The 13350-nt window shown below is 47.1% G+C and overlaps 1 protein-coding gene across 1 annotated transcript in view; it reads right to left on the reverse strand.

Moving 5' to 3' along the window:
* Positions 1-13350, reverse strand: part of UVRAG (UV radiation resistance associated) — a 333633-nt gene that overhangs the window by 266748 nt on the left and 53535 nt on the right. Inside the window, exon 4 of the mRNA XM_030828684.1 lies at positions 2758-2919. Within this exon, the coding sequence (XP_030684544.1) occupies positions 2758-2919 (162 nt within the window). The remainder of the gene's footprint in view (positions 1-2757; positions 2920-13350) is intronic.

Genomic DNA, 13350 nt, shown 5'->3' on the forward strand with positions numbered 1-13350 from the left:
ATACGCAGGGAAAAAAAGATTAAAATTATATTCACCAAAATGTTAACAGTGGTTACAGCTGGGCAGAAGAATTATGTGTAATTTTTTATTCTCTTTTCTGTGCTTTTCAAAATTTTCCAAATTGTCCACAAACAAAATTAGAAGAAAATAAAAATATACACTTAAAGAAAGGGATGGGAAAGTATGGGGAGAAACAAATCTAACATGAAGGTAAAGTTCTCAAAGTGTAAACTTCATGAAGACGGGCATTAAAATAGTTTGTTGAAAAATAAGAAACAATATAGTACTAGTACTTGAAAAGATATGGGGTTAAAAAGTAAGTAACCTGAGTTCTAATTCCAATTTTAACTGTTTGTTAAGGAACTCTTCGGAGAAGGGAACTCTGACTTGTTTTACAGCCCTGGTATCCCGCACTCTATACAACATACAGTAGTTTATCAATGTTAATGGTGTATACTTTAATTCCTTCATCAGCCAAACACCAGAAAACATTTCCTGCCCTATCTTGCACGAGTGTCATAAAAACGGAATGAGATAATAAGATAAGAAAGTATTTTTGGAAATTAGACGTAAAAAACATTGATTAAAAAATCTAATAATGTATTAGGAATCAGGCAACCATAAAACTCAGAAAGATCCCTTTGTTCCTGACTAATAAACATGCTTAACAAAACTGGCTATATCATATTGCACACTACTGTGTACATTTCCGAACTGTTAAATTATGCTAATAAGCGTAATGTGTACTATCCTTTACTTATCAATTATAGGTTAATGGCCTAACAATAATTGTGTTAGAATCCTAATATGGAAACTACAGAACTTAGAACTTAACCACAACCTCATATTTTGATATCTTTATGAAAAACAGCATACTTTTTAAGACAGCTGCTAGGATTAGTGAAATGAATAATACACACAGTCTGAGCAAAGAAACAACTAATGGCCTAAATCCACCAAACACTGCGTGATCTTTGGCAAATCACTTAATCTTTCTGAGCTTCTGTTTTCTTAAATACTGAGGAAGAAAACAATACTTGTTCACATGATCTTCAAAAAGCTCCAGGTCATTGTATGTTATGTAAAAAGATACCCAAACACTGAAGAGGTATACAATTGCTGTTGTTATTAATACAAAGTTCTAACCACTTAAACTAAGCACAAGAATTTCTTCCATAACACACAAGTTAGGATGATACATGACCTATGGAAGAAATCTACAAAAGAAATCTACCAAAAAAAAGTACCAGATTTGATTTTTGAGTTTAGCAAGGGTGTAGAATACAAGCTCAGTACAGAGATATATATTTCTACATATACTAGCAAAAAAATTGAAAACAGAAATATTAAAAAAGAAATACCATTTAAATTAACATAAAAATCTATAGGTACAAATCTAACAAAATATGTGCAAGATCTGTATGCTGAAAACTACAAGAAAATTTTTATAAATGGAGAGACATATCATATGTACAGACTGAAAGATTCAATACTATTAAGAAGTTAATTCTTCCCAAATTTTCTTAGATTCAACATCTATCAAAATCCCAGGATTTTTATAGAAATGGACAAACTGTTCTAAAGTGTATATGGAAAGGCCAAAGACCTAGAATAGCCAGAAAATTTTTGAAAAAATAACAAAGTTGGAGAACTCATTGACTGAATTCTAGACACATTTTAAAACTACAGTAATCAAGACAATTTGGTATTGGCATTAAGACAGAAATACAGATCAATGAAACAGAACAGACAGTCCAGAAACAGAACCACATAAATGATTCTCAACTATTGATTTTCAACAAAGATGACAAGGTAATTCAATGGAGAAATAATAGCCTTTGCAACAAAGAGTACAGGAACAATTGTTCATCCATCTGCAAAACAATGAACTTTGCACTTTATATAGAAAATTCAAAATGGATCATTGATGTAAATGTAAAACCTAAAACTATAAAACTTCTAGAAGAAAACTTACAAAAGAAAACAAAGGAAAAAGTCTTTGTGACCTTGGGTTAGGCAAAGATAAGACACAAAAAGCATGTAACACAATAGCAAAAACTGACATAGTGGACTTTACCAACATTAAAAAATGGTGGCGCATGCCTGTAATCCCAGCTACTAGGGAGGCTGAGGCAGGAGAATCGCTTGAACTTGGGAGGCGGAGGCTGTGGTGAGCCGAGATCGTGCGCCATTGCACTCCAGTCTGGGCAACAAGAGTGAAACTTCGTCTCAAAAAAAAGAGAACTGTAATCTATTAGCTACGTCAGTCACGAATACAGCAAAGGTGGAGAACCAGTGGCAGCATATAATCCAGGCAGCATGTCATCCTGTGCTCAATAAATAGTAGCTCTTCTTATTCCTGGAATAACACTACTGGTCAAAAGAGAGGTATTTAACATGATATTCCTTATTTCAACTTAATTTTCAGATTCTAGGTGAGGACATCCAGTAAGACAGAAAAAGCAAAATGCTATGAGAAAGCACATTCTTTCCTAAACACACACACAAATCCGTCTTCATAAATTTCTTCAGACAAAGGTGTTTTTTAAACTAGGCAATGATTCAAACATAACGTAAGTAACATAAGTAAACAATAACATATGTAAATGATCATCAAGGTCTCTCTTAGTGATATAAGTAAACGGTCATAAAAGTCTCTCTTTATAATAGGAAACGCAGAATCAGAAGAATCAACAGAAAGGTTAGACAGGTTAATTTGGAGATGACAACTACTTGGAACCACAGTCTAAAAATTACCTGCTGACCCAAGTATTTCAGCCCATCCAAACAGACTTTCCATTCAATCAACAGCTGGTAGATGTTCTCCTTTCCACCCCATATCTTCACCACGAAACAAGACACAGATGTATCAAGACGGTCTGGCATAATTCCAAAATCGAGACTTCGCCACGTGGGATTCTGCTCATGAAAATGAAAACATGCTTTAGGACAACTCTATTTGTTTACAATTATTTCAGTTAGGTGACAAATCATTTTGTTTTTCAAAACCAAAAGACCTCATAAATACATTAAATTGAAAACTTAAGTAAGCCAAGAAGACATTACAATTAACACAAAAGGGGTGATAATGGTACTTTTGAATTTCTCTGCTTACTTATTATAGTCATTAGAAGAAGCGTATATTCCTATCACTCACTTACATGGTTTCATATGGTAATTCATTCATTTATTCGACACTTAATACGTGACTATTAAGAGCCAACACATAAACAATGCCCTCAAAGAGGCTCCAACTTACTGTTGGATTCAAACCTCCATTTAAATAATTACACTGTTTTGTGCAAAGTTCAATAACAGAATTATGCATAAGGCTACACAGCAAAAAAAAAAAAGGCTACACAGCAGAAGAGAGAGGAAACTCTGATTAACAGGGGAAGACATCACAAAGGCTGTGAAACCTGGCTTTTAACAGGTAAGTGGGCTTTCACCAGATTAAAATAAGTAATTTCAGGCAAAGAGGAACACGATATGAAAAGGGCTCAGAGGTGTAAAATGCCAAGGTGTGGTCAGGGCACTCAGGACTACTGCTGGAGCACACAATACAAAAGTGGCAGGACACAAAGCTGGACAGACACACAAGGAACTGAACTGAAGGATCTTTTATGCCTTTTGCTAGGAGGGAATACTTTGTACAACAGTGGGGCCATTGAAATGTTTTCAAGTTGAAAATAACAAGGTCAGCTTTATGCTCTGAAAGAACATTATTTCTCATTAAGAGAATCGTCCAGGGAGTTGAAACCCTCTCTGAAAAGTGAAAATGTTAAGGAGCTTTCATAACATCAAAGGAATGAACTACAATGTAATACGTCAACTACTTTCACTTATTTCCCCTACATTAAACATAAGGGCTTTCACTGCTGAATGTAAACAAAATCAACATATTAAATTACCAATTTTCATATTATGTAAATCAGTAAATCAAAGGGTCTTCAGATAAGGGTAACTAACTGTTCTTGGCTTTGTGGCAGTTTTTTTTTTTCCTGACCAAAGTGTGAGGTGGGAGAGGACACTGAAATACTACCACAAATAGCATGATGATAACCGAGCACGCACATTTATGCAGTCAGTTTTATACTGGATTGTATAAAAACTAAATGCTAGCCATGCAAGAATTTCAGTCTAAGATCAACAGAATTCCACTCTTAAATGACCTCCAGTCTGTATCTCACTATAATTGTTTTAGCAGCCCTGCTAAATAGGGGCAGAGTTTCAATTAAATGTGAAGACAACAATAAGGTCTGGGAGTAGCTATGCTGACCCACACTACAAGAAATGCTTAAAGTTCTTCAGGCTAAAGGCAAACAACACTGGATATAGACTTGGATCTAGGCGAAAGAATGGAGAGCACTGGCAATTGTAAACATGTGGGTAAATATAAAAGACTATATGGCCCAAGGGTGAATGGGTGAATGGAAGGGAGCCATCCATTTCTGATAATGACTGACGAGACAATCCTCTCACTGAAAACAACTAAAATGTCAGCTAAAATATTTTTTAAATAATAATAATAATCACCATTAACATCAAAGAATTTCCAAGCCAAGGAAGAAAGAACCCAGAGAGATAAGTGGAGATCTAGAGGTCTTTGTCGTGAAGCCATGACGGATCTATACAAAGCCAGGGCTTTGGTTTTCACATTCTTTCTTTTTGTTTTTTCCTTTTTGGGGTAGAGACAGGGTCTCACTATGTTGCCCACACTGGTCTCTTAACTTCTGGGCTCAGGCAATGCTCCCACCTCAGCCTCCCAAAGTGCTAGGATTACAGGGGTAAGCCACTGCACGTGGCTAGTTTTGGCATTCTTAAAGGAAGCAAGGACACAATTCAAGAGCCAGGCCCAGGTCCCACCCATGACTAAAAAATGTCCCTCTCCAAACTGAGGACCACAAAAGGGCTATACCCCTAAACAGTATGAGTGAAACTAAACTAAATCCACCAAATCCCTACACACAAATGTCTGTAGGGAAGGTTGCCATAACGAGTGAGAGGAGAACCTTCCTTGGAAGAAGAAATTACACAGAATGCAGCAGAGATAAAAAGAACAATATGAAAAAAAAAAAAGGTTAAAAACATGGATGACAGAGTAAAAAGATCTGATATGCATTTAGCAAGCAGTCCAGAGAGAGAAAATGGATTAAGGAAGAAGGCGAGGAATTAAAGAGATAAGGAGCAATTTCCTAGACTGATTAAAAAAAAAAAAAAACTAATTCACAGGTTTACATACCTAACAGGTCCTAAGCAAGATAAATAAAACCATATCAGAACACATAAAACCAAGTAACTGACAACCAAGAAATCCACCCAATGAAAATACTCTTCACAAATCAGAGTAATAGTGAATACATTTTCAGACAAAAAAACTTGGGAGTGTGACACTAACATATGCTCACTAAAGAAAATCCTGCTCCTTCTTTTCTTTTCTTTCTTTCTTTCTTTCTTTCTCTTTCTTTCTTTCTTTCTTTCTTTCTTTCTTTCTTTCTCTCTCTCTCTCTCTCTTTCTTTCTTTCTCTCTCTTTCCTTTCTTTCTTTTCTTTCTTTCTCTTTCTTTCTTTCCCTCTGTGGCCCAGGCTGCAATCTACTCAGCTCGCTGCTGCCCACGCCGCGGACTGCCTGGGACTGCCGCCGCACGCCACCGCTGCCTGCTTTTTCTCGTTTAGCTGCAGGCGCGCGGTCGCCATGTTGGCCACGCTGCTCGCCAGCTCCTGACGCCGAGTGCTCTGCCCGCCTCAGCCTCCCGAGCCCCTGCCCAGCCACCGCCCCGTCTGGGACGTGGGGAGCGCCTCTGCCCGGCCGCCCCGTCCGGGAAGAAGTGAGGAGCGCCTCTGCCCGGCCGCCCCGTCCGGGAAGAAGTGAGGAGCGCCTCTGCCCGGCCGCCCCGTCTGGGAAGAGGTGAGGGGTACCTCTGCCCGGCCGCCCCGTCTGGGAAGTGAGGAGCACCTCTGCCCGGCCGCCCCGTCTGGGAAGTGAGGAGCGCCTCCGCCCGGCCGCCCCGTCCGGGAAGTGAGGAGCGCCTCTGCCCGGCCGCCCCGTCCGGGAAGAAGTGAGGAGCGCCTCTGCCCGGCCGCCCCGTCCGGGAAGTGAGGAGCGCCTCTGCCCGGCCGCCCCGTCTGGGAAGTGAGGAGCGCCTCTGCCCCCCCCCCCCCCCCCGCCCGCCCCCCGTCCGGGAAGAAGTGAGGAGCGCCTCTGCCCGGCCGCCCCGTCCGGGAAGAAGTGAGGAGCGCCTCCGCCCGGCTGCCCCGTCTGGGAGGTGAGGAGAACCTCTGCCCGGCCACCCATCGTCTGGGAGGTGAGGAGCACCTCTGCCCGGCCACCCACCGTCTGGGAAGTGAGGAGCGCCTCTGCCCGGCCACCCACCGTCTGGGAAGTGAGGAGCGCCTCTGCCCGGCCACCCCGTCTGGGAAGTGAGGAGCACCTCTGCCCGGCCGCCCCGTCTGGGAAGTGAGGAGAGCCTCTGCCCGGCCACCCATCGTCTGGAAGTGAGGAGCGCCTCTGCCCGGCCACCCATCGTCTGGGAAGTGAGGAGCGCCTCTGCCCGGCCGCCCCGTCTGGGAAGTGAGGAGCGCCTCTGCCCGGCCACCCACCGTCTGGGAAGTGAGGAGCGCCTCTGCCCGGCCACCCCCGTCAGGGAAGTGAGGAGCGCCTCTGCCCGGCCACCCACCGTCTGGGAAGTGAGGAGCGCCTCTGCCCGGCCACCCCGTCTGGGAAGTAAGGAGCGCCTCTGCCCGGCCACCTCATCTGTGAAATGAGGAGCGCCTCTGCCCGGCCACCTATCGTCTGGGAGGTGAGGAGCGCCTCTGCCCGGCCGCCCCGTCCGGGAAGAAGTGAGGAGCGCCTCTGCCCGGCCGCCCCGTCCGGGAAGAAGTGAGGAGCGCCTCTGCCCGGCCGCCCCGTCCGGGAAGAAGTGAGGAGCGCCTCTGCCCGGCCGCCCCGTCGGGCGCCCTCCGGGAAGAAGTGAGGAGCGCCTCTGCCCGGCCGCCCCGTCTGGGAAGTGAGGAGCGCCTCTGCCCGGCCGCCCCGTCCGGGAAGAAGTGAGGAGCGCCTCTGCCCGGCCGCCCCGTCCGGGAAGAAGTGAGGAGCGCCTCTGCCCGGCCGCCCCGTCCGGGAAGAAGTGAGGAGCGCCTCTGCCCGGCCACCCACCGTCTGGGAAGTGAGGAGCGCCTCTGCCCGGCCACGCACCGTCTGGGAAGTGAGGAGCGCCTCTGCCCGGCCACCCACCGTCTGGGAAGTGAGGAGCGCCTCTGCCCGGCCGCCCCATCTGTGAAATGAGGAGCGCCTCTGCCCGGCCACCTATCGTCTGGGAGGTGAGGAGCGCCTCTGCCTGGCCGCCCCGTCCGGAAGAAGTGAGGAGCGCCTCTGCCCGGCCGCCCCGTCCGGGAAGAAGTGAGGAGCGCCTCTGCCCGGCCGCCCCGTCTGGGAAGTGAGAAGCGCCTCTGCCGGCCGCCCCGTCCGGGAAGAAGTGAGGAGCGCCTCTGCCCGGCCGCCCCGTCCGGGAAGAAGTGAGGAGCGCCTCTGCCCGGCCGCCCCGTCCGGGAAGAAGTGAGGAGCGCCTCTGCCCGGCCGCCCCGTCGGGAGGTGAGGAGCGCCTCTGCCCGGCCGCCCCGGGGGGGGGCCGCCCGCCCGGGAAGAAGTGAGGAGCGCCTCTGCCCGGCCGCCCCGTCCGGGAAGAAGTGAGGAGCGCCTCTGCCCGGCCGCCCCGTCCGGGAAGAAGTGAGGAGCGCCTCTGCCCGGCCGCCCCGTCCGGGAAGAAGTGAGGAGCGCCTCTGCCCGGCCGCCCCGTCCGGGAAGAAGTGAGGAGCGCCTCTGCCCGGCCGCCCCGTCCGGGAAGAAGTGAGGAGCGCCTCTGCCCGGCCGCCCCGTCCGGGAAGAAGTGAGGAGCGCCTCTGCCCGGCCGCCCCGTCCGGGAAGAAGTGAGGAGCGCCTCTGCCCGGCCGCCCCGTCCGGGAAGAAGTGAGGAGCGCCTCTGCCCCCCCCCCGCCCGCCGCCCCCGTCCGGAAGAAGTGAGGAGCGCCTCTGCCCGGCCGCCCCGTCCGGGAAGAAGTGAGGAGCGCCTCTGCCCGGCCGCCCCGTCTGGGAAGTGAGGAGCGCCTCTGCCCGGCCGCCCCGTCTGGGAAGTGAGGAGCGCCTCTGCCCGGCCGCCCCGTCTGGGAAGTGAGGAGCGCCTCTGCCCGGCCACCCACCGTCTGGGAAGTGAGGAGCGCCTCTGCCCGGCCACCCACCGTCTGGGAAGTGAGGAGCGCCTCTGCCCGGCCACCCACCGTCTGGGAAGTGAGGAGCGCCTCTGCCCGGCCACCCACCGTCTGGGAAGTGAGGAGCGCCTCTGCCCGGCCGCCCCATCTGTGAAATGAGGAGCGCCTCTGCCCGGCCACCTATCGTCTGGGAGGTGAGGAGCGCCTCTGCCGGCCGCCCCGTCGGGAAGTGAGGAGCGCCTCTGCCGGCCGCCCCGTCCGGGAAGAAGTGAGGAGCGCCTCTGCCCGGCCGCCCCGTCCGGGAAGAAGTGAGGAGCGCCTCTGCCCGGCCGCCCCGTCCGGGAAGAAGTGAGGAGCGCCTCTGCCCGGCCGCCCCGTCCGGGAAGAAGTGAGGAGCGCCTCTGCCCGGCCGCCCCGTCCGGGAAGAAGTGAGGAGCGCCTCTGCCCGGCCGCCCCGTCCGGGAAGAAGTGAGGAGCGCCTCTGCCCGGCCGCCCCGTCGGGAAGTGAGGAGCGCCTCTGCCCGGCCGCCCCGTCCGGGAAGAAGTGAGGAGCGCCTCTGCCCGGCCGCCCCGTCCGGGAAGAAGTGAGGAGCGCCTCTGCCCGGCCGCCCCGTCTGGGAAGTGAGGAGCGCCTCGGCCCGGCCGCCCCGTCTGGGAAGTGAGGAGCGCCTCGGCCCGGCCGCCCCGTCTGGGAAGTGAGGAGCCCTCTGCCCGGCCGCCCCGTCTGGGAAGTGAGGAGCACCTCTGCCCGGCCACCCATCGTCTGGGAAGTGAGGAGCGCCTCTGCCCGGCCACCCATTGTCTGGGAAGTGAGGGGCGCCTCTGCCCGGCCACCTATCGTCTGGGAAGAAGTGAGGAGCGTCTCTGCCTGGCCGCCCCGTCTGGGAAGTGAGGAGCGCCTCTGCCCGGCCGCCCCGTGTCTGGGAAGAAATGAGGAGCGCCTCTGCCCGGCCGCTCCGTCTGGGAGGTCTACAATGGAGGCCAGAAGCAATGTGGGGGCTGGACGTGGTGGCTCACACCTGTGGTCCCGGCACTCTGGGGGGCGAGGCGGGTTGATCACTTCGGGCTAGGAGTTCGAGACCAGTCTGGCCAACTTGGCGAAACATGAAAAATACAACAGACAAACCAACCAACCAACTCAGTGACAACAAAACAGGTCTACCCTGGAGTCATACTCTAATTTTTTCTATTTTCCTCCCTTTCTGATCCTTTATCCCACTTTCTTTTTCTTCCTCTTCCTTCTCCCTCTTCTTTGTCAAATAGAGGATTGAGTTATTATCACTGATCCACATAAAGTCCCTCTCTACCTTATTTTAACTCCCACCCCCCATTTCTATTCCCCGACTTCCCATGTGTAACCTTCCTAATATGTTTGATACGCATCTTTTTGTTTGTATGTATTTTTAGAAAATGTTTATTGTTTTTGTGTGGAAAAAAAATAAATAAAAATAAAAATAAAAATAAATAAATAAATAAAAAAGAAAATCCTAAAGGATGTACTTTAGGCAAAGTGAACTCAGAACATTTTTGCTGCAAGAATGAATGAATAGCAAATAAATGGTACCTATAAGAGTAAATCTAAAGAAGGGGTAGGATGTCTGACATGATAAAATGAGTAGCTCAGCAAATTTATCCCCAAAAAGCAACAGTAAAACTGGACAAAATTCACAATCCACTGGCAGAAGTTACTGGCTTGAGGTATCTAAGCATAAAGTCACGAATCACTGGGTGACCACTAAGCTATGCAGACATACGAGTAATCACTAGAAATGTGGATGGGCTTGGGAACAGCAGCAGACCGTCACCCAAACAGAACCACTGGCTTGTGGAATGGCTTTGAAGAATCACGTAGCTTCAGCCTTTTCTCTGAAAAATGAAGAGAGCTGACAGGCAGAGTGGTAGAGAGGAAAGTGCTATAATGAAGCCACGTTGTTGAATTACATAATTCCCTGTGTCTCAGAATTTTCAGTATAAAACCATCACCTCACAGGGTTTTTATGAAGCTTGAACAGAATAGTAATAAAAAACTAATTATAGCAATAGCTACTATTTTAATACTTACTAGTGACAGTCACTATATAAAGTATTAATAATAGATAAAAAGGGCATAGAGAATGCTTATTCTAGCACATACAAATATTTAATCTGCTGAATAAATTAACCTTGTTAATCCTAACAATAAACCCACATGAAGTAAATAAGACAATTTGTTAATTCCAATAGTTAAGACAAAATACCATATTTCATCAAATCCAAGACATCACCAATCATAAAATGCATCATAATTGTATATACAACCAAAAAGAACTGGTTTAAAGATGCATCTAGATTGTGCAGGAATGTTAAATTGTGAAAAATTAAAAATCAATAAAACACAGAAGCTGAGTCTCCTTGCCTAAGGTCACTTAGTAAAAACAGTATCAGAATTTGAATCCAGTTCTCTAGAATTTGTCTCATGTTCATTTTGTGTGTGGGTGTTGTTTTTTTTTTTTTCTTTCTACCAAATTACAAAAGACAGAATTTAGAACAAAGGCGGGCTAAAGAGAATGTCAACAATTTCCTTATTTTATATCTCACGGCCAGAGGCAGAAAAGGAAGAAAGAACTCTGCCCTCTGCCTATGCCCTATTCTCTGAGAGAAAGGAAGTGAGGAGACTCCACAGGTCTCACACTTGCTCTTGCTGCTCCATCACCAGACTCTACAGCTGACAAAGGCTGAGAAAAAACAAACGACTAAACATAATAGCAAAGCCTAGACCACTACTACAAGAATGAATCATTCATTACAGATTAGCTAAGAAGGAACTGGCCCTTCACTGGTTCACCCAACTGTCCACCGAGGACGCTGAGAAACCTGTAGCTAGGAATGCTGGGGAAAAGCCTTCTAGCCTGCAGCCTGAGGATGTGCCTGCTCCCCTGGAACTGAGTACCCTTCACCAACTCTACCTTATATGAGTAATGGCAATCATTTGTGAGCCATTTACTACATGCTGAGCACTATACCGGATTTAAGTTAACATGAACTACAGGACAAACAAGCAAGCTGCGTACAACATAGAAAGAGACAAAATGAGGGCTTCTTCTAGCTTACATATCCTAGGAATGAAAGCAATAAAAGGGACCTTTGAATTTGCCTAGTCCACCTCAAGTTCTGAAATGAGGAAGCTGAGAGCCTCTGGTGGGAGCCCCTCCCTGCCTCTACCCCCACCCATTCTTTTCCTGGTTAACGTTTCTCTGACCTCTAGGTTTCAGTTCAAACATCTCTTCCTCAGAAGCCTTCCCAGTTCTCTTTAACTGTCAGCCTTCTCTGCCTGCCACCCACTGTGAGGATGGGGCTTTTCTTGCTATTGTTTTCCGAAGTAGATAATACAGTAACCTGGAGACAAAGTAAGTATTCAAATATTTGCAGAATTTAAAAAAAAAAAAAAAAACCCTATTCCTGGCACTTTGCTGCAAGAAGACCTAATCACTTTGGGGTCAAAAATATTAAATTTAAGGCCAAGACCAGAAAGCATAGCTTAAGATTCATTTGGAAAAAGTGATTCGCTTTCTCACCTAATATGAATCATGCTTTATAAATACAGAATAAAAACCATTTTACTCATTTTTACTACTGGTATAATTATTACAAGAGAGGGGGAACAATGAAAGCTGTGTGTTCACTGATGTCCTTGGGACTGGCTGCCGCTCCTCTATGCTCCCATAGGAACCTGTGAGTGGTTAACTTTCTTATGGCACCTGGCATGACACATCACCATCACTGATTTTTTTGCCTGTCTTCCCCTCCAGAATGTGAGCTCCTCAAAGGCAGGGATTTCTACCAGTGTATTTATCCTCTACAATATCCAGCACCATTACCAAAGGTTCAGTGTGCCAGGTACTATACTACTAATTTGACTATATATTCTTACTTAATCTTCACGAAACTCAAGAGTCCTGTGAAACAGACAGCACTATCCCAATTTTTCAGGAGAAGCTGATGCTAAGAATTATTAAGTCACTTGTCTAAGGTCATATGGTTGGTTATATCTGGAACAGGAAGACAAAGTCAATATCTGACACTGACTCTAAAATCATGGCAGCAGGCTGGGAGCGGTGGCTCACACCTGTAATCCCAGCACTTTGGGAGGCTGAGGCAGGCGGATCACAAGGTCAGGAGATCGAGACCAGCCTGGCCAATATGGTGAAACCCCATCTCTACTAAAAAATACAAAAATTAGCCGGGCGTGGTGGGGCGCACCTGTATCTCAGCTATTCAGGAGGCTGAGGCAGGAGAATCACTTGAACCTGGGAGGCAGAGGTTGCAGTGAGCCGAGATCGCACTACTGCACTCCAGCCTAGGCAACAGAGTGAGACTCTGTCTCAAAAAAAAAAAAAAAAAAAAAAAAAAAAAAATGGCAGCATCAGATCACTTTTGTATACAAGGAAGGCCATGTTGTGGGGACTGTCTAAAGTAAGAATAATGGAGCCTTATGTCCCAGGCAGCCCCTGAAGGTCGAATATAATATAATCATTAATGTTCCTCATGATAACCTTGACTTGTTGAGAAAAGGTTGAATAATCTTCCCTTATTTAAGAAAGGGGAGAGGAAGGAAATCCACTAAAAGGTAATATGGATATGAAAAACTCAAATGGTAACATTTTACTAAACTGAAATTCAACAGACCACCAACTGCACTTATCCTTTAATAGTCAAAAAGAAGATGAAAAAGAGCTTCTCAACTATCAAGTTAGATCAAATATATCCCATCAACTTTTTAAAAAAGACTCCAATACTTGTTCGGGATTTGTTTATTCTTAATTGGCATTAACTGGCATGATTTTCCAGAACAAGTGCTCCACAACATAAATATCATAATACCATATTAAACTAAACTAAAACCACAACATAATTCCATAATCCCACCAGAATGGCTAAAATTTAAAAGATGGATAATACCAAGTTTGGGCAAGAATAGAGCAACTAAAAATCTCACACTGCTGGTAAGAATGTAACTAGTACATACTATAGAAATGATCCCTGAAAGTACAGGCCGGGCGCGGTGGCTCACGCCTGTAATCCCAGCACTTTGGGAGGCCGAGGTGGGCGGATCACGAGGTCAGGAGATCGAGACCATCCTGGCTAACACGGTGAAACCCCGTCTCCA

The sequence above is a fragment of the Nomascus leucogenys genome, chromosome 15, assembly GCF_006542625.1.
Source record: "Nomascus leucogenys isolate Asia chromosome 15, Asia_NLE_v1, whole genome shotgun sequence".
Taxonomy (NCBI): domain Eukaryota; kingdom Metazoa; phylum Chordata; class Mammalia; order Primates; family Hylobatidae; genus Nomascus; species Nomascus leucogenys.